The 25,708-nt window shown below is 42.5% G+C and overlaps 1 protein-coding gene across 1 annotated transcript in view; it reads right to left on the bottom strand.

Annotated features, from left to right (window-relative positions):
• The window catches only part of LOC124580517 (molybdenum cofactor biosynthesis protein 1-like), a 74,263-nt gene that overhangs the window by 29,148 nt on the left and 19,407 nt on the right, over positions 1–25,708 (bottom strand). The window contains exons 6-7 of the mRNA XM_047131264.1: positions 18,553–18,777; positions 9,169–9,314 (exon numbers count right to left, since the gene is read on the bottom strand). Coding sequence (XP_046987220.1) covers positions 9,169–9,314; positions 18,553–18,777 — 371 coding nt within the window. The remainder of the gene's footprint in view (positions 1–9,168; positions 9,315–18,552; positions 18,778–25,708) is intronic.

The following is a 25,708-nucleotide window of genomic DNA, read 5'->3' as shown; positions in this document are numbered from 1 at the left end:
CTGGGGGTAGTACCATTGTTGTTGGGTGGGGAGGAATGTATTGCTTGGGAGATCTGTTTGTGGACAAGGTCTGCAGGATAGTTGTGGGAGAGGAAAGCACTGATATATAATATAATACAGGGAAACATTCCAAATGGGAAAAATATATCTAAAAACAAAGATGATGTAACTTACCAAACGAAAGCATTGGTATGTTGATAGACACACAAACAAACACACACACAAAATTCAAGCTTTCGCAACCCACAGTTGCTTCATCAGCAAAGAGGGAAGGAGAGGGAAAGACGAAAGGATGTGGGTTTTAAGGGAGAGGGTAAGGAGTCATTCCAATCCTGGGAGTGGAAAGACTTACCTTAGGGGGGAAAAAGGACAGGTATACACTCGCACACACACACACATATATCCATCCGCACATATACAGACACAAGCAGGGTATATGTGTGGATGGATATGTGTGTGTGTGTGTGTGTGTGTGTGTGTGTGTGTGTGTGTGTGTGTGGCATACTGATCTGATCTGAACTATGCAGCCTTAAAATGGAAGTTTTTTGATCACTCCTTATTTTGCTCCCTGCCACCTTGGCAATATGTACCGCAAATCATCAGACAGACGACCTTCCTGCATGCTTCATGTTGTGTCTAGACAAGACAGCCTAGACACAATGAGAGGAAGCCGAAAGGCATGCTCTAAGTTAAAAAAGGAGGGCGTGAGGTCTGAAACAGGATACGTAATGAATGCTATAAAGAAAAGTACGTAGCTTCTGGAATACTTAACTTTAATCCATCCTTTTGGTACATCTGGAGATTGTGGTGATACAAGTGAGACTCTTTATATACATGCAATGTTACTAATGGCGCCTTGCTAGGTCGTAGCCATTGACTTAGCTGAAGGCTATTCTAACTATCGGCTCGGCTAATGAGCAATGCTTCGTCCATGTAGTCGCTAGCAAAGTCGTCCATACAACTGGGGTGAGTGCTAGTCCGTATCTCGAGACCTGCCTTGTGGTGGCGCTCGGTCTGCAATCACACAGTGGCGACACGCGGGTCCGACATGTACTAATGGACCCTGGCCAATTTAAAGCTACCACCTAGCAAGTGTGGTGTCTGGCGGTGACACCACATTCCTCCCCTGCAAATCGGCGAATGGTCGTGTTATAAGGCTTCCGCCCGCCGTGGGGAGAACCCCATGTTGACGTATGCGATGAGGTGGGGGAGCCTAACAACAGGCGAGGCTGTGCCACCCGCACGCGGCCATTCGGTCCAAGGGGAGCTAGGAAACACCTGAAAACCTAGTCCAGGGTGCACGTCAACATGCGGTGTATGTGCCCGTAAAGAGACAGGAGGGGCCGAAGGGTCGACCTCCATTGCGTCGGGGTACCCGACGCGTGAAGACGCCATGTGGTCCGGAGCGGGCAAGAGTTCCATGGCGGAGGACAGCTGGTCATGGGAAGCGATCGGCGGCGTGTGACCCAGGGAGGCGCTTGGTGGCTGCAGCGAAGCGTCCACTGCGGGCGGCACCAGCTGGACAGGCGGCGGCGGCGGAGGCGGCAGCGGCGCGTCGCCATGGGGCAAAATGGAAGGCATCGTTGGTAACACCTGGGGATGAGGCGAGCCAGTAGATGGGTCCCCAGGGCGCTGACCGGATGGCACCGTCGCTGAAAGCAGACGGGGAGCGGCAGAACCCGTGCGACGACAGAGGTGCAGCTGATTGAGATGCCGACGCACCTCACCAGAGGCCCCCAAAACCAAATACATCACGCGGCCGAGGCAGCAAAGAATGTGCACTGCGAGCCAACGCCGTGAACCTCGATAGTTGCGATAAAATACAACGTCGCCTGGAGCAAAAGCAGAAGTCTGCCGCTGCACAGGAACCTGATGCGGCGGGTGCAGCAAAGACATCAAGGTTCGATGAGGACGACTGTGGAGCAACTCAGCTGGCGAGCGACCATCTCGGGGCTGAGAGCGATACAAAGACAAAATGAGCAACAACGCGTCCTCCCGAGAATGCGACTCTTTCAACTTCAACATCTGTGACTTGAAAGTCCGGACCAATCGTTCAGCGGCACCGTTTGACTGAGGCGAAAACGGCGCGGATGTCAGATGTTGAATACCATTGGCCTGGCAGAATGACTGAAATTCTGCGGACATGAATTGTGAGCCATTGTCGGAAACAATAGTCTGCGGAAGACCTTCAATGCAAAAGATGCAGACAACGCTTGGATGGTGGCAGTTGATGTCGTGGAAGACATCCGGACAACAAAAGGAAAATTACTGAAGGCATCTACCAGAACAAACCACCGAGCATACCAGAATGGACCAGCAAAATCGATGTGCAAGCGTTGCCAAGGGGAAGTGGCTTTTGGCCATGCAAAGACTTTCCGCGGCAGTGCGGATTGTTCTTTGGCACACGCCACGCAAGAAGAACACATATTCGTAATCGCAGCATCGATTCCGAACCAAGTACAGTGCTGACGAGGAAGTTGTTTCGTTTGCACTATACCCCAATGTCCTCGGTGAAGAAGCCGTAAAACAGAGGACTGTAACGAACGTGGGACCACGATTCTGGACTGATCATTATCAGAACGCAACAACAAAACACCGCGTCGAACAAAAAGTCTCTCCTTGTGAGCAAAAAATCAGCAAACCAACGGATCCTCGATCCGAGACTTTGACAAAGGCCATTGCGTAGCAACAAAATGCAAAACGGTAGCAAGGACCGGGTCAGCAGCTGTGGCTGTAGCTACACGACGAAAATCAATCGGAAACGAGTCGACCACGTCATCGGTTTCCGAATCAATGAACATGCAAGCAAGTTCAGAAGAATCGAATGCTCTATCCTCAGCAACAGGCAAACGGGACAACGCATCGGCGTTTCCGTGCTTAGCAGTGGACCGATACAAGATATCGTAGCGGTACTGCGAGAGGAAAATAGACCAGCGAATGAATTTCTGCGCTGTACGCGGAGGTACAGGCTTGTTCGGATGAAAAAGCGACATCAAAGGTTTGTGGTCTGTGATGATGGTAAAGTGACGACCATACAAGAAATCATGGAACTTAGTAACACCAAACACGAGAGCCAAAGCTTCTTTCTCTATCTGTGAATAATTTCTTTGCGCAGACGAGAGCAATTTGGATGCAAAGGCAATAGGGCGATCATGCGACCCATCTTTGTGCGCAAGCACAGCACCGATCCCGAAATCCGATGCATCTACCATCAACAAAAGGGGTTTCTGGGGATTGAATGGCGTAAGGCAAGTATTAGAAAGCAACGCCGATTTCAACTGGCGAAAGGCGCGTTCGCATTCCGTCGTCCAGACGAACGGAACACCCTTACGGCGTAAGCTATGAATCGTAGCTGAAATGGAAGAGGCATTGCGCAGAAAGCGATGATAATAGTTAATTTTACCCAACACACTCTGTAGCTGCTTCAAATTCTGCGGCAAAGGCAAGTCTTGTATGGCACGGAGGTGCTCTGGACTCGGATGTATGCCTTGGGCATTGATGACATGTCCCAGGTATGGTAAGTCACGAGCAAAAAACACACATTTGTCCTTCCGCAAGCGAAGACCATTTTGTCGCAATACCTGAAATAATGTTCGTAGGTGTGCTAAATGCTCGTCTGCTGTCTTTCCGGAGATCACAATATCGTCCAGATAGTTCGCAGCAGTTGGGACTGATGCACAAACAGTTTGTAAATATTGCTGAAACAATGCAGGGGCGGATGCACACCCGAATGGCAGTCTTTTGAATCGGTACAAACCAAGATGCGTGTTAACCACCAAGACTCGCTGGGATTCTTCGTCCACTGGTATTTGGAAGTACGCATCTGTGACGCCCAACTTTGAAAAATATTTACCCGGGCACAGTTTGTCAAAAAGATCTTCCAGGTGGGGTAATGGAAAAGTTGCAAACACTAGTTGTGGATTCACAGTGGCCTTGAAGTCCACACAAAGTCTCAGTTTTCTGGAAGGTTTGGGCAAAATTACTAATGGTGAGGCCCAGAGAGAAGCCTGCACACGTTCAATTACACCTTGTGATTCTAAATTGTGTAATGTTCTTGCAACCTCATCATGCAATGCGTGAGGAACATTGCACGCTCTGAAAAATTTCGGTTGCCCGTTGACTTTCAGTTCCAAATGTGCTTCATAGTTTTTAGCGCAACCTAAGCCCGGCGCAAAAATGTCTGCAAATTCTTCACACAGACGAGAAACACTGTCTGAAGGCACAGTCTGATTCACTGATAGGACCTGATTTACTATAGACATGTTAAACAACTGAAATAAATCGAAACCAAACAAGTTCACTGCAGTAGAAGAACGAAGAACGTAAAATGAGACAAGTTTTGTTTGTCCCTTGTATGTTGCAAGAAGGCTGCACTGTCCTAACACAGGGGATATTCTGACCTGAATAACTATTTAACTTAACATTTGCGGCACGCAACGGAGGTTTGCCCAGTTGTTTGTACGTGTCGTGATTGAGCAACGAAACTGCAGCTCCGGTATTGAGCTGGAATGGTATGACCATTCCATTAAAATCCAAATCTACAAAAAGTTTATTGTCCTGCTGACGACAAGAGCAACTGTCTCGTGCAATTTGAACTGATACAGGTACAGCATCACTTGCTAATTGACGTGATTTCCGGCGACGTCGACGCACACTTTGTGTGGGACGAACACTGTCACTGTTTGAGAAAGTGGCACTGGACGGGGTGGAATTCACTACATGAATGTCCATGGGCGAAGGTCCACGAGCCTGAGTGTCCTTGGTTCGATTCCGGCGCGAAGCAAAAGGCCTGGAATGGTTGTGATTGTCTGATCTGAGCTTTTTCTGGCAAACACTTTGAACATGTCCTTTCTTATTACAGAAAAAGCAAATAGCTTGGCGTGATGGGCAATTTTCACGCGAATGTCTAGTAGCACACCGCGGGCATGATTTTACTGCAGTTGTATGCTGTCGCGGCACACCTGGTTTAGAGCGTAGTGGCAGCTGCGTGGACGTGCGCGAGGGCAGTTTACCGGGCCGTGCAGCGCGCCCGGCGGGTTGGTTAATGTTACACACGGCTGGCGAAGTTGCAAATGATTCCTGAGCAAAGTGAAGTGTGTCTTGTCTATCTAATATGTCTATCACTTGCTGAAGGGAGGGATTAACTAGTTTCAAAATCTGTTCCCATATACGAACATCAGAAATGTTCTGTGCAATTGCATCACGGACCATTGTATCTGAATAAGGGAGTCCACATTCACACTCAAAAGCACAATCCCTTGTAGGCCTTGCAATGTTGCAACCCACTCCCTATTAGTTTGACCGGCCGTACGTTTTGTACGAAAGAACGTATACCTTTTTGCAACTACATTAACTGTTTCCTTGAAATAGGCATCTAAAGCAGACAAAAGTTCTTCGTAGGACAGAGTTGCTACGTCGCATTGGGGAAATAATTTCACTATCACACGGTACGTTTGCACCCCTACACATGCCAATAAATGAGGCTGCCACTCGTTACCTTGAATTCTGTAGGCGGCGAGATGAAATCCAAACTGGCGTGACCACTCCGTCCATGTTTCCTTAGCTGGGTCAAATGGCCTAAAAGGCGATGCAACTGCGAGTTGTGGCTGCGGTAGTAGTAGAGCGGTGGCTGCCGCATCGTTGTGCAGTTCACGTTGACCCTGGACGAGCCGTCCAAGGGCATCCAATAACGCCTGCGTCTGCTGATTCTGCAAGTGATAAAATTCGGACAGTACATCTGGCGAAGCCATGACACAAGTAAATGTAAGCAATTTGAAAGAACAAGACCCTTTCCGTTGACTTGTCGCCAAAAATTGTTGTGTCTAGACAAGACAGCCTAGACACAATGAGAGGAAGCCGAAAGGCACGCGCTAAGTTAAAAAAGGAGGGCGTGAGGTCTGAAACAGGATACGTAATGATTGCTTGTGTGTTGTGCCTGGTGCAACTTTGTTTTCTTTATGGTAAATAGTGATCTATCTTTCCCTGCACACACACAGAGAAAAAAAACTGCCAAGTCCAGCAGCTAGGGGCAAGCTGCTGGAGTTGGCAGTCATATGTGTGTGACATGTGCTTGCCTGTGTGTATGAATGTGTGTGTTTCTCTGTATCTCTTTTGCTGATGAAGGCTGTGGCCGAAAGCTTTGTGTAAGTGCCTTTTTAATTGTGCCTGTCTACAATGTAACATGTCTCCTTTACAGTAAGCAGCAATCTATGTTTTCCTATATTTTTCATTTACACAGATGTAATTAACAAATCAGAGTCTATTTATTCCAGAGAAGTGACAGTTTGTTCATGACAGTTCAGCACAAATCTGATTTTTTATATACAGCAAGGCTACCTATAAATTATTCTGTGTGCCAGTGTTCATGCTGACTATAGGGATTCACACTGATCATGTGTAATTTGACACCTGGTCCTGTAAAGTTACTTCTGCTCAACGTGAAAAATTCTCCAATTCACATTTTGTAATTAACCTTAACATATCAAATAATGCACCCTTCGATATAACTGCTTATTGTCCACTTCCCATCACTCTATTCCCAATGTCAACCCAGCTGACCTCTACTTCTAATCCAAAAACCATGGTTGACTCAATGTTTGCTATTGCAAGCTATTGCTATTGCAACACAAAAGTGCCAGAGTCACCAGTAATGATATACAATTAAAAATACTAGAAAGTAAGGCACACCGGTTAGTACATGCTAAGACAAACACTACAAGTGTCTAAGACACTGCGCTCTCACACAACAAGTACGAGGTCTGAATACATTACAGTTATGATACACTAAACTGTTTCATTCACAGTGGCTATATACATACTCTCTCCCCAATAAACAGAATAGTTATAACTCAATTGTTCACAAGTGTATATTATGACTCTTGCCACAGCCACACAGTCAGTATGCCACAGGCGTGCCATAGAAAGCGATCAGGTTCAATTCCTTGTAGAGCCGGGAAATTCTGCTCGGTGGACAGACTGGAATAGGGTACACTCTGCTTGTAGTTCCAGCTGAGGAGATACTCAAGTGAGAAGTAGTGTCTTCAACTTCTGGAAGTTGATAACAGCCTGGAGAGTTGTATACTGACCCCCTAACTCTCCATAGATTTATAGTAGAGGACATCTCTCGAAGAGCATTGCGTGGTCTTCTGGGCCCAATGCAGAGTTCCTTTATCTATGTATATTGTATATCACCACTTGTACACACTCATCAGCACAGTATCATATTGTCTCTTCACATGGCAAATTTTTATTCCCTTGTTTCCAGATCAAGACTTTTCCTCTTCCTCTTCTTCGTTTTTTTTTTTTTTTTTTTTTTTTTTTTTTTTTTTTTTTTTTTTTTACTATTACTTGTACCACACATATTCCACACGGTTTATGCTCACTCCTTCAATGATACTTCCCATCCTCCTCTAGTGTGCGAGTTGTCCCTGCTTTCCTGCGTGTTTCTTGGTTTAAACACCCTTGTTTCAAAAGAGAGTGACAGCTTAGATACAGTCTTGTCAACATTTTGTAATTTTATTTAGCAATTATTGTTTGAGCCTTATAGGCGAATGTCACAAGATATTGTCAACCACTGGATTCACTAATTCACTAGATTGGTATGGGGTTCATGGTAACTTATCAATTCATTTTTTAAGTTGCTGTTATCTTTTTCATCCTATCTTGGACTAGCTTTTCCATACTCCCACTCTATTTTACGTAGCCAAACAGTTATCTGCCCTTGCAAACTTGCTCCTTTACTACCAAGTTAACTAATACTGGGCAGCCTAACAGAAGTTCCAATATCCAGTCTTTCACCACAATTCACCTACACACACTTTTCACTCATTGATTTTCTTTTTTCAATGTCATAAATATTTTGCTTTCACAGACTGCTGTGCTTTGAACATAAAATTGTAGGAACATCTGCCTCACATGTCACTTTTTTTTTTTTTTATTAAAGAATATGTTCCTTGCTTATTCCTATTTGCTTCTGATACATTTCCATTCTCACTTTTATTTTCTTTTGATCCATTTCTTTTTTCTTTGATAGACAAGTCAAACAACAATGGCAATATGTTGCAGCCCCCTGTGTTTCACCCTACTTACTACGAACTTACTTTTCTTAGCTTCCAATTTTATTAGTCATTTGGTTTTTAAGATACTTAAATTAATTGTTTGACCCTGTATTTTTATATCTTATTTTACCTTCGGTTGATAAAGGATTTCTGGTATGCTCACAAAGAGAGAGCTGATTTTCCCACCCCTCACCCCCCTTACCTTGTCCTGAAACAAACTTATCGCCAAGTATCTTGCAGTTTTTTTCCTATTATTAATCTCTTAGTCTAGTCATCAATTTAAAAGTGTCAGTTGTTGGTCCCATTGTCTAATAATTTGTACATTTATACACATGAAGTTCCAATTTTTATTTGGAACATATAGACTCTGATAATCATGAATCACAGTTCAAATGGCTCTGGGCACTATGGGACTTAACATCTGAGCCAAGGCAGGATTCAAACCTGCGACCGTAGCAGTCGCGCAGTTCTGGACTGAAGCGCCTAGAACCGCTCGGCAACGGTGGCTGGCGAATCATAGTTACCATCACACGGACAGAAATACTGTGTTAACTTTAATACAACATAGGGACATAGCTAAAAATGTCTTTACATAATTTCCAGTTCTGATTACTTTCCTTTAATTTAATCTAACAAATAGGTTAGTGTAACATGATGTTGACAGAGGCAAATTATATATACTCACAAATTATTTAGCTAGAGGTATCTGGTTTGTATGTCTGGGAGGGAGGAGGGTGCAAGCTGAAAACTTCAAGAAAAGATTACTCATTTCATACCTGCTGGATTTAACTGCAGTTTATCTCTTCCATATACCAACCACATACCTAATGTGCATGGCAAACAGTTTGAAAGTATTATTCTATACTCAGCATTTGGAACTATCAGTTCCTTCATGAGAGAGGAAAGAGGGATAAGTTTCTGAAGGTCTGGAAGGTCACTCGGACTCCACAACTAATGTGAGGACAAGAGGAACAAATGTGTCTATAAGAAGTTTTGGAATTTCACCTCCTGAAGGTAAAATACTGATCAGTCTGTCAGTCTTCTAGTAATTTTATGGTTTCCTCGCATGAATTTTCACTTGGACATGATTATTCTATGTTTCATCACTCACCTGAGAGATATCTCTGAATTCCCAAAGAGACACACCTTCAAATTGCCATCAGCTGTTATCGGTAAACGGTTGCACGTGCCACAGAAGTGTTCACTCATTGAGGTAATAAATCCCACACGTCCCTTGAAGCCCGGGACATGGTATGCCTGCAAAAAGAAATTGTAAGAAAATAGGTACTGCTGTTGTGAAAATACTATAAATGTGTTGCTCACCAAGTGGAGGAAGGAGAAAATGTGCATTAAGGGGAGTTTGAACGCCCTATCCTGACAATGTTACATTTAGTGACTTAACTTTCCCGTACTTCAGGAACAACTGTAGCCATTGACAAGAAACTTTTACAGGACATTAAACTATATGTTCTGAGTCTTACAATAATTGCATTTCAGCCACTGCTTTTGGAAATACAATTTTTTAATTACACAGTTAAAATTTTGTGTACCTTTTTGTATGTTATTCTAAATAATTTTATTTATACATAACATTATGTTTTTCTTTTAGTTCAGAAGACTCAGGATACATATGTCATTACTCCCTGAAAATTTGAATTCGCTACTTGCCGTAGTTTCGGAGATTTAGGGAAAAATGCAAGAGAAAATGTAAATTTTCAGGAAGAGTTTTTAAAGTTTCAATAGACTGTAACTCAATATATGCTTAACATTTTATTTTTAGTCACTCAGAAGCACCCTGCACCATACTGTATATCATCCTCTTGATCTTTTTTAAGTTTTTTTTGTTTTCTTCTTTCTGGACTCCGTAGTGGCCAACTGTGCTGCATACTCTGCTTTACCAGTGCAAACCTTGTCCATCCCTTCAAATTCTCTGATGCAGTTTGCTCCAGAATTAATTCCCATATGTTGTAGCACTTTCACGCTACCAATGTTGCCATCATTAAAAGCAATAACAGCATGACTGACCCCCACTTTAGTGTCTTCATTACAAGAAAAACATTTTTTGGTCTACATCTACATCTACATCCATACTCCTCAAGCCACCTGATGGTGTAGGCTACCTTGAGTACCTCTATTGGTTCTCCCTTCTATTCCAGTCTCGTATTGTTCGTGGAAAGAAGGATTGTCGGTATGCCTCTGTGCGGGCTCTAATCTCTCTCATTTTATCCTCATGGTCTCTTCGTGAGATATACGTAGGAGGGAGAAATATACTGCTTGACTCCTCAGTGAAGGTATGTTCTCGAAACTTCAACAAAAGCCCATACCGAGCTACTGAGCGTCTCTCCCGCAGAGTCTTCCACTGGAGTTTATCTAACATCTCCGTAATGCTTTCATGATTACTAAATGATCCTATAACGAAGCATGCTGCTCTCTGTTGGATCTTCTCTATCTCTTCTATCAACCCTATCTGGTACAGATCCCACACTGCTGAGCAGTATTCAAACATTGGGGGAACAAGTGTACTGTAACCTAATTCCTTTGTTTTTGGATTGCATTTCCTTAGGATTCTTCCAATGAATCTCAGTCTGGCATCTGATTTACCGATGATCAACTTTATATGATCATTCCATTTTAAATCACTCCTAATGCATACTCCCAGATAATTTATGGAATTAACTGCTTCCAATTGCTGACCTGCTATATTGTAGCTAAATGATATGGGATCTTTCTTTCTATGTATTCGCAGCACATTACACTTGTCTACATTGAGATTCGATTGCCATTCCCTGCACCATGCATCAATTCGCTGCAGATCATCCTGCATTTCAGTGCAATTTTCCATTGTTGCAACCTCTCGATATACCACAGCATCATCCGCAAAAAGCCTCAGTGAACTTCTGATGTCATTCACAAGGTCATTTATGTGTATTGTGAATAGCAACGGTCCTACGACACTCCCCTGCAGCACACCTGAAATCACTCTTACTTTGGAAGACTTCTCTCCATTGAGAATGACAGGCTGCGTTCTGTTATCTAGCAACTCTTCAATCCAATCACATAATTGGTCTGATAGCCCATATGCTCTTACTTTGTTCATTAAATGATTGCGGGGAACTGTATCGAACACCTTGCGGAAGTCAAGAAACACAGCATCTACCTGGGAACCCGTGTCTATGGCCCTCTGAGTCTCGTGGACGAATAGTGCGAGCTGGGTTTCACACGATCGTCTTTTTCGAAACCCATGCTGATTCCTACAGAGTAGATTTCTAGTTTACAGAAAAATCATAATACTCGAACATAATACATGTTCTGAAATTCTACAACTGATCGACATTAGAGATATAGGTCTATAGTTCTGCACATCTGTTCGACGTCCCTTCTTGAAAACGGGGATGACCTGTGCCCTTTTCCAATTCTTTGGAATGCTACGCTCTTGTAGAGACCTACGGTACACTGCTGCAAGAAGGGGTGTAAGTTCCTTCGCATACTCTGTGTAAAATTGAACTGGTATCCCATCAGGTCAGCGGCCTTCCCTCTTTTGAGTGATTTTAATTGTTTCTCTATCCCTCTGTCATCTATTTCGATATCTACCATTTTGTCATCTGTGCGACAATCTAGAGAAGGAACTACAGTGCAATCTTCCTCTGTGAAACAGCTTTGGAAAAAGACATTTAGTATTTCAGCCTTCAGTCCATCATCCTCTGTTTCAGTACCTTTTTGGTCACAGAGTGTCTGGACATTTTGTTTTGATCCACCTACCGCTTTGACATAAGAGCAAAATTTCTTAGGATTTTCTGCCAAGTCAGTACATAGAACTTTACTTTCGAATTCATTTAACGCCTCTCGCATGGCCCTCCTCACATTACATTTCACTTCACTTCATGTAATTTTTGTTTGTCTGCAAGGTGTTGGCTACGTTTATGTTTGCTGTGAAGTTCCCTTTTCTTCCGCAGCAGTTTTCTAACTCGGTTGTTGTACCAAGCTGGCTCTTTTCCATCTCTTACGATCTTGCTTGGCACATACTCATCTAACGCATATTGTACGATGGTTTTGAACTTTGTCCACTGATCCTCAACACTATCTGTACTTAAAACAAAACTTTTGTGTTGAGGCATTAGGTACTCTGATATCTGATTTTTGTCACTTTTGCTAACCAGAAAAATCTTCGTACCTTTTTTTAATATTTCTATTTACGGCTGAAATCATCGCTGCAGTAACCGCTTTATGATCGCTGATTCCCTGTTCTGCGTTAATTGTTTCAAATAGTTCGGGTCTGTTTGTCACTAGAAGGTCTAATATGTTATCGCCACGAGTCAGTTCTCTGTTTAACTGCTCAAGGTAGTTATCAGATAAAGCTCTTAAAAAATTTCACTGGATTCTTTGTCCCTGCCACCCATTATGAAAGTTTGAGTCTCCCAGTCTATATCCGGCAAATTAAAATCTCCACCCAGAACTATAACACGGTGGGCAAATCTACTCGAAATATTTTCCAAATTATCCTTCAGGTGCTCAGCCACAACAGCTGCTGAGCCAGGGGGCCTATAGAGACATCCAATTACCATGTCTGAGCCTGCTTTAACCATGACCTTCACCCAAATTATTTCACATTTCGGATCTCCATCAATTTCCTTCGATACTATTGCACTTCTTATCGCATTAAACATGCCTCCCCCTTCACTGTCCAGCCTGTCTCTGCGGTATACATTCCAATCTGAGTTTAGAATTTCATTACTGTTTACATCTGGTTTCAGCCTACTTTCTGTCCCTAGTACTATGTGGGCATTGTGACCGTTTATTAATGAGAGCAGTTCTGGGACCTTTCTATAGACGCTCCTGCAGTTTACTATTAGCACATTAATATTGTTATTCCCTGCTGCATTTTGTCTACTCCTACCTTGCCGCATCTCAGGAGGTGTCTTGTCGGGCCTAGGGAGGGAGTTCTCTAACTTAAAAAACCCACATGTGCACTCCACACATACTCCGCTACCCTTGTAGCCGCTTCCTGCATGTAGTGCACGCGTGACCTATTCAGGGGGACCCTACATTTCTGCACCCGATAGCGGAGGTCAAGAAATTTGCACCCCAGATCTCCGCAGAATCGTCTGAGCCCCTGGTTTAAGCCTTCCACTCGGCTCCAAACCAGAGGACCACTATCGGTTCTGGGAACGATACAACAAGTAGCTAGCTCAGATTCCACCCCGCGAGGCTTTCCGCCTACACCAACTCCGCTAACTGCCTGTACGAACTGAGGATGACCTCTGAACCCAGACGGCAGGAGTCATTGGTGCCGACATGAGCAACAATTTGCAGTCGGGTGCACCCAGTGCTCTCTATCACTGCCAGCACGGCCTCCTCCACATCTCGGATGAGACCCCCGGCAAGCAGACAGAGTGAACACTGACCTTCTTCCCCGACCTTTCCGCTATTTCCCTAAGGGGCTCCATCACCCGCCTAACGTTGGAGCTCCCAATAACTAATATACCCCTCCCCCCATGTGCCTCCTCGGACCTTGCTGAAGGAGTGGCCACATGTCCACTCACAGGCAGAACGGGCGATGCCACACGGCCAGCCTCCACACTGACCCTCCGCCTCATGCGCCGCGAATGCCACTGAACCCGCCACTCCCCTTGGGAAGAGGGTGGCCCAACCGTGCCCGGTAGCCGCAAAGATGTCTTGACAGCAGGGTCAGTGGGTGAAGCATGTAATGTAACACCTGGTGTGTACCATGCAACGCACCAGACTCCCCACTGCCGCTACACTCTGAGGCAGCAGCCTGAAGATGGCTAACCGCGGCTTCAACACATTCAGCTGTTTGCGAACAGTGGCCAGCTCCTCCTGTGTCCGTACACAGCAGTCACACATCCTATCCATCATAAGAAATCAATTTACTGTAGAGAGTTAATCAACTTATAACTAGACTGCTAATTCACTAAAGGCGGCTGATAGTTGACTAAACTGTGGTTACTAGACACTTCCTGTAGAAAACAATGAAAATAGCACTACCTGTCTCTGGACTGTATTGAAAACAAACACTAGCACTACTGGCACTATGGCTGACTAAACGGACTCTCTCTGACTGTATTCAAAACAAACACGAAATCTATGGAACACTATTACTAGCACCCGACAATTAAAGCTTCCTAAAAGCAAAAACACTCGGAAAAGGAAGTGACAAGTAAGAAAAATAGAGTTAATACTTCAATTAGCATAGCTCGCTGCACAGCAGACGTGACGCAGATGGCAGTTACAACGACACTGACACAATAAGATTATTGAACGACTCACTGGGATTTTGAGTCTGACAATGCAGACACTTCTTCAATAATTCAGGATTGCCAGGTCTCTGTAAACAGGTTTTATGATATCCACAACTGCTGCTGGGATAGAATGTTTATGGCTGTATGACCTGTTTGAGTACTGGGCATTGCGGTAATTGCACCATGAACCAGATCTAGGAGGGCAAAGATGGTGTACTGGTTTATCATCAGCTGACAGTCTCTGGAAGAAGGTAGCCCATACTGCCTGCTTCATTTTCAACAAATCCTCAGTATTATTTCTAATGGCAATCTCATAATACTGTTGTAGTTCATCAATCATGTTGTCTGTCAGCCTGCTTCTTATGGTCTTACCACCTGAAAGTTTCTTGTCTCTCAAACTTTGTTTCAACTTCCTCAATCTGGTATCCATCCTCTTCTGGACATGAGCAACACATTCCAGTTCTGTGATAAGCTTCTCACCATAAGGCTGAGTGGCTACTACACTGTTATATGCATTTGAGTCTGCATAACCTAAGAACTTAGTGTAACACACTCCCCTTTAGTTTACAGATCGATTATAAATTTCAACAGCTGCACAGGCCTCCGTACGACTAGTTGTCCTTCATAATTTCTGTCACAGATATGCCCTTCTTCATTCCCTGATTTATACTTATAACAATGTTTGGTTAAAATCTGGAAATCTATTAGCTTTCCAGTATCAACACTGGTCACTGTAGCAACAGAATTCTTAGAACTGCAGCTGCGCTTCTACCAAGTGCCCCAAAAGCTACTGATATGACAATCATACCATCGTTTATTTCAGCAGCTTCATTTGTAGCACCCTTAATTGACTCACATGCAGTGGATTTCACAGCAGCTCCAATAAATCCTGCATACTTGTCCATTTTACAAAGTGGGCGTGGCATATACATCACGACACACATTGTTTCTGCTGCAGTGTGTCCTTTGCCAATAGCTCTCAATCCATAAAACCACCTAACATTTACGTCAAAATAATTATCTTTACACTTATCAGAATTCCAAAATGAATGAGTGTATTTACAAATGGCAGAATTAATGGTAAGTTTCCTGGCTAGTCCATTTGATACCTCAATGTCTTCATGTAAACTAACTGGCCCTCCACATACATACAGCACACACATTCACATAACACCCCTGTTAGGATGTGTAAATGTATCAGAATATAACCTAACCTACCGTTTACATGAGTTTTGTTTTGAGATAACTGTGTTATCACTATGTTTTATTTTAATCTTCGAAGCACTAATGGGTGTTTCGCTAGATACTCATGAGTTTTCCAGTATTTCATTGTCTGCAACTTCACACACCACATGCTGAACACAATGTTTCTCTTTATTCAAAAATTTATTACCATGAAACCCACATTTCTTAAAAACACTTCATTTTGGAGTCATACTTTTTGAGAGATTTACCAGTCTATTCATCACTTCTCCTCGGAAAAACGTTAGCACTTTGATATACAAAGCATGTTTATACTATGAAAAGATACGATACTATTTTTGACAGTGCTACCAATGCAAACACATAATTTAACCTTTATAACACAGCAATCCACAGCTTTCTACAGGGTAGTCCATTGATAGTGACCGGGCCAAATATCTCACGAAATAAGCATGAAATGAAAAAACTACAAAGAACGAAATTCGTCTAGCTTGAAGGGAGAAACCAGATGGCGCTATGGTTGGCCTGCTAAATGGCACTGCCATAGGTCAAACTCATATCAACTGCATTTTTTAAAAATAGGAGCCCCCATTTTTTATTACATATTCATGTAGTACGTAAAGAAATGTGAATGTTTTAGCTGGACCCCTTTTTCACTTTGGGATAGATGAAGCTGTAATAGTCAAAAATGGTTCAAATGGCTCTGAGCACTATGGGACTTAACTTCTGAGGTCATCAGTCCCCTAGAACTTAAAACTACTTAAACCCAACTAACCTAAGGACATTACACACATCCATGCCCAAGGCAGGATTCGAACCTGCGACCGTAGCGGTCGTGCGTTTCCAGACTGTAGCGCCTAGCACCGCTCGGCCACTTCGGCCAGCTGCTGTAATAGTCACAAACATATAAGTATGTAGTATCACATAACTTTCCGCCAGTGCGGACGGTATTTGCTTCGTGATACATTACCCGTGTTAAAATGGACCGTTTACCCATTGCGGAAAAGGTCGGTATCGTGTTGATGTATGGCTATTGTGATCAAAATGCCCAAGGGGCGTGTGCTATGTATGCTGCTCGGTATCCTGGACAACATCATTGAAGTGTCGGGACCATTCGCCGGATAGTTACATTATTTAAGGAAACAGGAAGTGTCCAGTCACATGTGAAACATCAACCATGACCTGCAACAAATGATGATGCCCTAGTAGGTGTTTCAGCTGCTGGGGCAGCTAATCCACACATCAGTAGCAGACAAATTGCGCGAGAATTGGGAATCTCAAAAACGTCGGTGTTGAGAATGCTACATCAACATTGATTGCACCCGTACCATATTTCAATGCACCAGGAATTGCATGCCAATGACTTTGAATGTCATGAACAGTTCTGCCACTGGGCACAAGAGAAATTACGAGACGATGAAAGATTTTTTGCATGTGTTCTATTTAGCGATGAAGCATCATTCACCAACAGCGGTAACCTAAACCGCCATAATATGCACTATTGGACAACGGAAAATCTACAATGGCAGCGACAAGTGGAACAGCAGCGACCTTGGCAAGTTAATGTATGGTGTGGCATTAAGGGAGGAAGGTTAATTGGCCCCCATTTTATCCATGGCAATCTAAATGGTGCAATGTATGCAGATTTCCTGCGTAATGTTCTACCAATGTTACTACAAGATGTTTCACTGCATGACAGAATGGCGATGTACTTCCAACATGATGGATGTCCGGCACATAGTTTGCGTGCGGTTGAAGCAGTATTGAATAGCACATTTCATGACAGGTGGATTGGTCGTCAAAGCACCATACCATGGCCCGCACGTTCACCGGGTCTGACGTCCCCGGATTTCTTTCTGTGGGGAAAGTTGAAGGATATTTGCTATCGTGATCCACCGACAATGCCTGACAACATGCGTCAGTACATTATCAATGCATGTGCGAACATTACGGAAGGCAAACTACTCACTGTTGAGAGGAATGTCATTACACGTATTGCCAAAGGCATTGAGGTTGACAGACATCATTTTGAGCATTTATTGCATTAATGTGGTATTCACAGGTAATCACGCCGTAACAGCATGCGTTCTCACAAATGATAAGTTCACAAAGGTACATGTATCACATTGGAACAACCGAAATAAAATGTTCAAATGTACCTAGGTTCTGTATTTTAATTTAAAAAACCTACCTGTTACCAACTGTTCGTCTAAAATTATGAGACATATGTTTGTGACTATTACAGTGCCATCTATCACAAACTGAAAAAAGTGGTCCAACTAAAACATTCATATTTCTTTATGTATTACACGAATATGTAATAAAAAATGGGGTTCCTATTTTAAAAAACACAGTTGATATCAGTTTGAGCTATGGCAGCGCCTTATAGCAGGCCAACCATTGCGCCAGCTGGTTTCCCCCTTCGAGCTAGACAAATTTCGTTCTTTGTAGTTTTTTCGTTTGACACTTATTTCGTGAGATATTTGGCCCGGTCACGATCAATGGACTACCCTGTATATAAAAAATTACCGATTTTATTAGGTCTTGAAGTAATGCATGTAAAAATTTTAACAATTTCAACTGGTGTATATTATATTTTAGAAAATAAAATGAAATACTTCTCACACAAGTTTATAAGTAATATACATATCATTTTATTTGGAAAATGGCAAATTTTATAATCAGATAAAAACCCGAAAAAGTGAAAAAGAATGTTTTCCCCTTCTAACTCCCCTTAAAGTTATGGAAATGTGTAAGCTTTCGGAGACAGTGGCTTCTTCTTCTGGCAGAAACAATAAGGGGAAGGAAAAGGGAAGAAAGAAAAGGATTGTCAAGGTTTAGGAAATGGGGAGAGTTGCAGAAAAGCTGCAGAGAAACCCAGGCCAGGACAGACTTACTGAATGGGATGAGAAATATGTAACTAAACCAGTCTATCTCTCATACCACCAGCAGATGTGAAGTATTCTTGTGATTGGTAGTAAGTCATAAACATTAAATTATTTTCAATGTATGTTCATACGTAATACTGCACGTACCTTTGAGGTATCATTGGGCCCATTGGGAAGAGGATCAAAATTAGGCCACTGCTTTCTAATTATTTGGAGCATTTCACAAAATGAGACCATCTTCCCATCATTCCATTTGTTGCCGCTGAAAGGCATGTACTCGATAAATCTTACATCAACATTTTTCTCTTTTGTTAACTCGACAAAACTGCACACTTCATCTTCATTAAAACTTTGCATTACAACACAATTTATCTGTGGAAGAAAGACACCATTAAAAACTTGGTATCAGATAAAGCATGGTTTAAACAGAGTTTGAAAGACTTTTTGATAGATAACTCATCCTACTCGATAGATGAATATCTTAACAGTGGCTGTTAGGCCAGCTTAAATAAGAATGTCTGTTAGATTTCAGTTCTGAGAGCACTTTGCCATAACAGTCAAGATTATGTACTTTTTGTTTGATAAATTTATTAATAGTGCATAACAATGTTTCAGTCTGACAGCGTATCAATTCTGAAAATATTAGCTGTTCCAGTTTGTATTGTATTCACCTAGTTTGACAATCTCCTGACAAATGATCAGGGTATTCAAATGTTTTATATTTTTTATGTTATACTTTCTGGCATGTTACTCACCCATGAGAATCGTCTCATGTTTTGGGTCTTGGAACAAAAGCTGAATCTAATCTAATCTAACCTACAAAATAATGGTTCTACAAGTCTGTTGTTATATTTCTATACCTCACTGATTCTGTTAAATTAATCTTTTTCTCTCTTTTTAGAGAATGTCTGAATTTATCTTAGCATGCCAAGCTGTTAACCTTCTTAACAATTTATGAAAATTAAACTACATACATCTTCAATCTTTTTCCCCACTCCAACGCACACATCTTTTGCTGAAGGTATTATTTTAACTATTACATGAAATTAAGAAGCTTTCTTGAAACTGTGCTGCCATTTGTGAAACAAAGTTAAAAGTGTTCTCAAGATAAAAGGTCTTCACAAAAGGAGCATTTAGTATCTGTGCAGGTGGTAATACTGACAGCCATCATATAAACAAGCCCAAATGGTAGAACATCCTGCTTTACACATACACGCAATGGCAGAAAAAAGGAAAAGAGCACACCTTTCATTCAAGCATTGAATATATAAACTGATGAGACAAAACACTATGACCTCATGTTTGATAATGTGTTTGTCCACTGTTGGAACACAATACAGCAGTGATTTTGTGTGGGACAAGTTCAACAAATTTCAGGTATGTTCCCAGCATTATGTGAGGTATGTTCCCAGCATTATGCAGCACCGCATGTCTAAGCACAGGTCATGTAATTCCCATAAATTGCAGATCAGTGGTTTCTGGGTGCAGAACTGGTATCTGATAGCATTGCAGATGTATTCCATCAGATTCAGAAGGGGTGAATTTGATTCTGGCCTCGTGACACTGAAAGTCATATTGTTGAAACATGTCACCTTCATTAGGGACAGGGTGCGGACAGTGCACAATAATGTTCACACAGAACAAAGCTGTTATGGAGCCTTCAGTTACTACCACAGGACCCATAGAAGACCAGGTGAATGTCCTCCATAGCATAATATTGCTCCCACTGGCCTAAGTCTGTAGCAAAGTGCACCTTTCAAGCACCAATTCACTCTGTTGACAGTGTATGTGCACAAAACCGTCACGCAGGTGTAATGCGAAACTCGAATGATTCAACCAGATGACACATTTCTATTGATTCACTGCCCAATCTCAATGCTCCTGAGCCACAGAAATTGTAATTCAACTGTGTTGTCAACATGGGAACATACAGGGGTTGTCTGCAGCAGAGCCCTATGTTTAACAATGTGCAATGGATGGTGTGCTCTGAAATACTCGTGCTTCCACCAGCACTGTGTAGCTTCCTCAGCTGAATGTCATCTTTTTCAAAGGAACCATCCCAGAATTTGTCTTAAATCATTTAGGGAAATCAAGGAAAACCCAAATTTTGGTGGCCCGGTGGGACTCGGGTCCGTTGTCCTCTCGAAGGCAAGTCCACTGTTTGACCACTGTGGTGGCATGACCTAGTCTTAATTAAGCCAGAAAATCTTGGGAAATGCTGACAGATTTAAGATATAACAATTTAAAACAATCCTTCATGAATTTCACTACAATTTTCTGCTCTTTTGAAAAACAATTTCTTTTGACTGTTTTGATGTTGTTTAGTATGTTTAAATAATGATGGCAGGCTCTATAAAAGGGCAGTTCGGCTTTTAAGTTTAGTTATACTGTTTTAAACTACATCCTTCATCTATTTGTCCACCCAGAAGTGCTATAGGATGTAACTTGAAGACTATGGTGAGGTGGTGGGGGACAGTCATGTGTTGAGGAGGAGGTGCTGCCAGAAATGAAGTGTGTGAGGTGACGTTATTGACACTGCATACAGGGAGAATAAAAATACTCTATTCCATATTCATTCACAATCTACGTCTGCCCCCATATGGTTTTACTTTTCTCCAATAAGAAAAAAGAAATTCTCAGTAACTGTCTCTATAAGGTCTTAAAAGGAAACAAACAATAGAAAATCTAGGCTGGAATAATGACCATATTATAAAAAAGATCCATTGCTATTCACTGTACACAGGAAATGTTAGGTCACAGACAAGCACAACAAAAAGACTACTAAACACGTAAGCATTCGATCAGAAAGTCTTCTTCGTAAGTGGACAAAACACACACACACACACACACACACACACACACACACACACACACACACACACACACACACATATGACTGTTGTTTCTCCCATGATGCGCAGTTGCTCCCAGTCTGGCCCTAGCAGCCAGAGACCGTGGTCATGTATGTGTGATCTGCATTTGCGCGCATGTGTGTGTGTGTGTGTGTGTGTGTGTGTGTGTGTGTGTGTGCGTGTGTGTGTGGGAAGGGGGGGGGGGGGGGGGGGGGGGGGGGAGGTTTGCACCAAAAGCTTACGTGTTTAATGGGTGGTGTATTTTTTTTTTTTTTTTCCCCTGCCTGCAACACAACATCTACACTATACAGTGAGTGCCAATCTATCCTTTTCATAATACTGTCGTTACCACCTTGCCAAGAGGCATATTGTGGAGTAATCCGAAGGGCTCTACTAATTTGTACAAGAGGAAGGAGAGCACAATCTCAATGTAAGTTTTTAGAAAACTGGTATGTGCATTACTTCTGCAAACCTTTCAGAAAGGACACAGTATGCACTTCATCCAGCAAGATGAGTAATAAACAATATTAGCAATACTGCATCAAACTTGTTCACTTTCATCTTTGGATTAAACATTCGATTTCAGAGAGTACAGAATTTGGCAGAATCAAATTTTGGGGATATGTGGAACTGGGACAACGGCATATTTTTTACCCATTCACAAACTAAGCACTGCTGATTGCTACTTTTATTGTGTCTGCTGCTGCAATGCATATATGAAACTGTAAGTGCAGCATCTATGATGGAATAAAATGTTATACAAATGAAACAAACAGGCACAGTGAAATAGAGTAGTATGGCTCATCACTTCGGTCTCACAGATTAGCAGGTGTTGACTTGAAAGATAATACTTAAGAAGTTGAATCCAAAGGAGAGGATGTACCGTATTTACTCAAATGTAAGCCCCATTTTTTCTGGTTTTTGTAATCCAAAAAACCGCCTGCGGCTTAGAATCGAGTGTAAAGCAAGTGGAAGTTCTGAAAAATGTCGGTAGGTGCTGCCACAACTAACTTTTGCCGTCGAATATATGTAGCGCAACACAGGCATGCTTCGTAGGCACAAAGATAAATACTTGCGCCAAAACCTCTGCGTCAGTAAATAAATTAAAAAAAAAAGGTGGAAGACGATTTTCACACATTATCCAACGAAGTAAATATAAATTCCGTATTGTTCATCTTTGAATGTAGCAGAACTTCAATGTATTACGAAAATCCGACTGGCAAGACTGTTTCAGATGTTTGTCAATATGGCCAACTCTACGTTCTGAATTTTTTCCTACCTGTGAGAAGAGATGGTTGCTTATAGGAACCTGATGAAATGTGAATCACATGCAGTATTCTCTTCATCATAAGAGTAATACGAATATAAACATGTTGCCACGTATTCTTTCGTGTTTGCTGCTATCTTATTTAAATCCTGTCTGCCTGATAAACTACGAAACTAGAGTGAGACATCAGCAAATGTGGAAGAATATACGTATCGTGTCATGTTTATATTCGTATTATTCTTATGCCTAATAGTGATACAGTCAGAACTGAAGCACGGCAACTGACTAGATTTTTAAATCTAAGATGACTCTAATTTCTGTGCAGAATTTGATGTACTAAAGAAGCGGCCGCAAAGATTTTCAAACGGAGATAAATTTTCGCCTAACTCTCGTTCAGAACATGTTCTATCATACGCAGTCTATTATTTGGTTCTTGTTGATCATTATCAAAGAAAGCAGCAGTGTAAGTAACAACAAATAGTCTCTTGCCATTGTTTCGCTAATGAGATGATTTCTCTCTCTTTTTTTTTTTTTTTTTTTTTTTAATTGTAGGCGGTGGTAGCGTGCATAAAAGCAAGCCATGCCGCGAGTGACGACAGGCCGCAAACACGCACTATCAGAATGCGACAAACAATGCATGACACAGTACAGTAATGTATTTTCAGCTTAGAGTGACATAAACGCCTAAAACAAGGAAAACGGCACTTATCAGATCAAAGCAAAATAAGCAATTGATTCAAACCAGACGAAGCACGTGAAAAAGGAAGGGTACCAGTATAAATACGGACGGAGGGCCTGACGCATAGCAAAGGCTACCTGGTAAAGCTTAAGTGCTAAGCTTACGACTCGAACCAAACTACTGTAGCTGTATCGTCAGTCATTCGACCTAAATTGTGTCTCATATTACAATGGACCGACTTTGTTTCGATTTGGAGGTGCAGCCTAAAACTTTTCTCTCCCCTTGAACTTCGAGTCTCAAATTTCAGGTGCGGCTTAGATTCGGGAATTTTTTTTTTCCTTCCTTTATTTCGAGTCTCATTTTTCAGGTTTGAGTGCAGCTTAGATTTGAGTAAATACGGTAGGTGGTATTTCACCTAATTCTGACTATGAAATAAAACAAAGTACGGCAGGGAGCTCTGACGAATCAAAGAGCAGCGATGAAGATTCTGATGAATAGTAAAGTATGAGTTAAGAAATAAGATGCTACTGAGATCGTAAATTTTTGTTGTGTTGATGAATCTGTTAACAAACATATTCAAAAATGCACTGAAACATTGGCACATGTAGTGTTGGGAGGTGATAAACTGTCATTACGGTTAGAGGAGCTACGTATTTCTTGCTGTTCTACTCCTACATGACACTGTATCTGAAGGTACAGAATGAATCTTCACTGGCTAGAGAAATGGGTAACACAATTTTACAAGTCTCTGCTGTCATGTAATCTCTTCAGGGAAATCATGACTGTACTAAGATTCGGTTTGTGGTTGACAAGGTCAGAGTCATTAAGAAATGCAAGGCAGCTACCATGTCAGTCCTAGAAGAGAGAGACGTAGCAAACTGTCAAAGCATGTACATTCCCGGTCCATATGTTTGTGGTGATGTAATAACCAAGTAATACTGAAGTGTGATCCAAGTCGCACAAATATGGCTTTAATAATAACCTCCGAACAATATGCCTCTAAGGACTCAACAAGACACAGAACACTGATGTGCACATTACAAACTAGAATCACACAGAGAATCAGTCAGCACTGTTCCACACTAATATATGTGCGAGTCACCAGCAGATGGCATGGCAGCGACCGCGCCACACGCTTGGCTCCCAGAGACAGAATCCAGCAGCCAGCCTGCAATGATCAGTGGGTGACCAATTTAAAGACGCATGTACGGCAACACCACTCTCGGTGCACTCACACTGACATGTACTAGTAGCACGATACAGCAGTGATGAGCAGTAGTACCCCTCCTGTCTTGCGCGCCTTTTATCTGGCTCTACAATTTACTTTCCTAGACCCACACAAATGCCTGATCCTCCTAATTCAATTTGCTCTGCAGACTATTTAAAATTCACAAAGAAAAAGGAGCCAAAATTGCACTTTGTGTGCCAGTTACTTTCCAATACATTGCCACCAGCTGATCTTATTTAAGAATACTCAACATTCGTAGCCATACTTACAGCACATCCTTTGCTTCCTGGCCTAAATCCAAGTTAACTACCAGCCCCCCTGCCCCCTCCCCCCCCCCCCCCACACACACACGCCCCTGCCCCCCCTCCCCCCCCTCTCCCCCCTTCCCAATCAGCTAGTTGTGTGCTGTTATCTCATGTCACACCCTAGTCTATGAGTGCCCAGCTGTCTGTCGCCTGACCCCTCTACCTGCACCCCTAGCTAACCCACAGATGGCTCCCCACTCTCCCACGAGCCACTAAATGCTGCCCTCCAAACCCCTCCCATCTCTCTCCATCCCTCACATTGCCTCAACCCACCCCATCCTACCCCACTCTAAAGCCCTACCTCACTCCAGAACACTCACCATGGGCCAGTAAAGAGCTGGCAGTTGAGCGACCACAACATAAGGAGACATGCATGTGCATGTGAGTGAGTGTGTGTGTGTGTGTGTGTGTGTGTGTGTGTGTGTGTGTGTGTGTGTGTGTGCACGCGCGCGCATGTTTTCCCTACAGCTAGAAAAAGAAAGTGCATTCTGGAAGCTCGCCAAGCAACGTACCTTTTAGCTTGGAAGGTAGAAGACGAGGTACTGGTGGAAGTAAAGCTGTGAGTACGGGTCGTGAGTCATGCATGGATAGCTCAGATGGTAGAGCACTTGCCCACAAAAGGCAAAGGTCCCAAGTTTGACTCTTAGTCCGGCACACACTTTTAATCTGCCACGAAGTTTCATATCAGTGCACACTCCACTGCACAGTGAAAATCTCATTCTACAAACCTTTTGTTCGTGTGCCTATCAATGAGACAGTGCTTCTGCCTTTTGGTGAGCCATCTGCTTTATTCCTAAATAATTCGTAATTTTCAACAGAAACTTTCCGTACGTTATTATTGCATCCTACATTACAATATGCAATTTCCACAATATGTGGTCATCTGTGAATATAATGGGGGTAACAACTGTAGGAGACCAAAAACTGACTGCAGTAAGCAAGTTCAAGTTATTGTACGCTGTAGTAGTTACG

The sequence above is a fragment of the Schistocerca americana genome, unplaced genomic scaffold (assembly GCF_021461395.2).
Source record: "Schistocerca americana isolate TAMUIC-IGC-003095 unplaced genomic scaffold, iqSchAmer2.1 HiC_scaffold_33, whole genome shotgun sequence".
NCBI classification, from domain to species: domain Eukaryota; kingdom Metazoa; phylum Arthropoda; class Insecta; order Orthoptera; family Acrididae; genus Schistocerca; species Schistocerca americana.
Note: the sequence above shows the minus strand (reverse complement) of the source record. Positions and strands in the feature narration are given on the sequence as shown.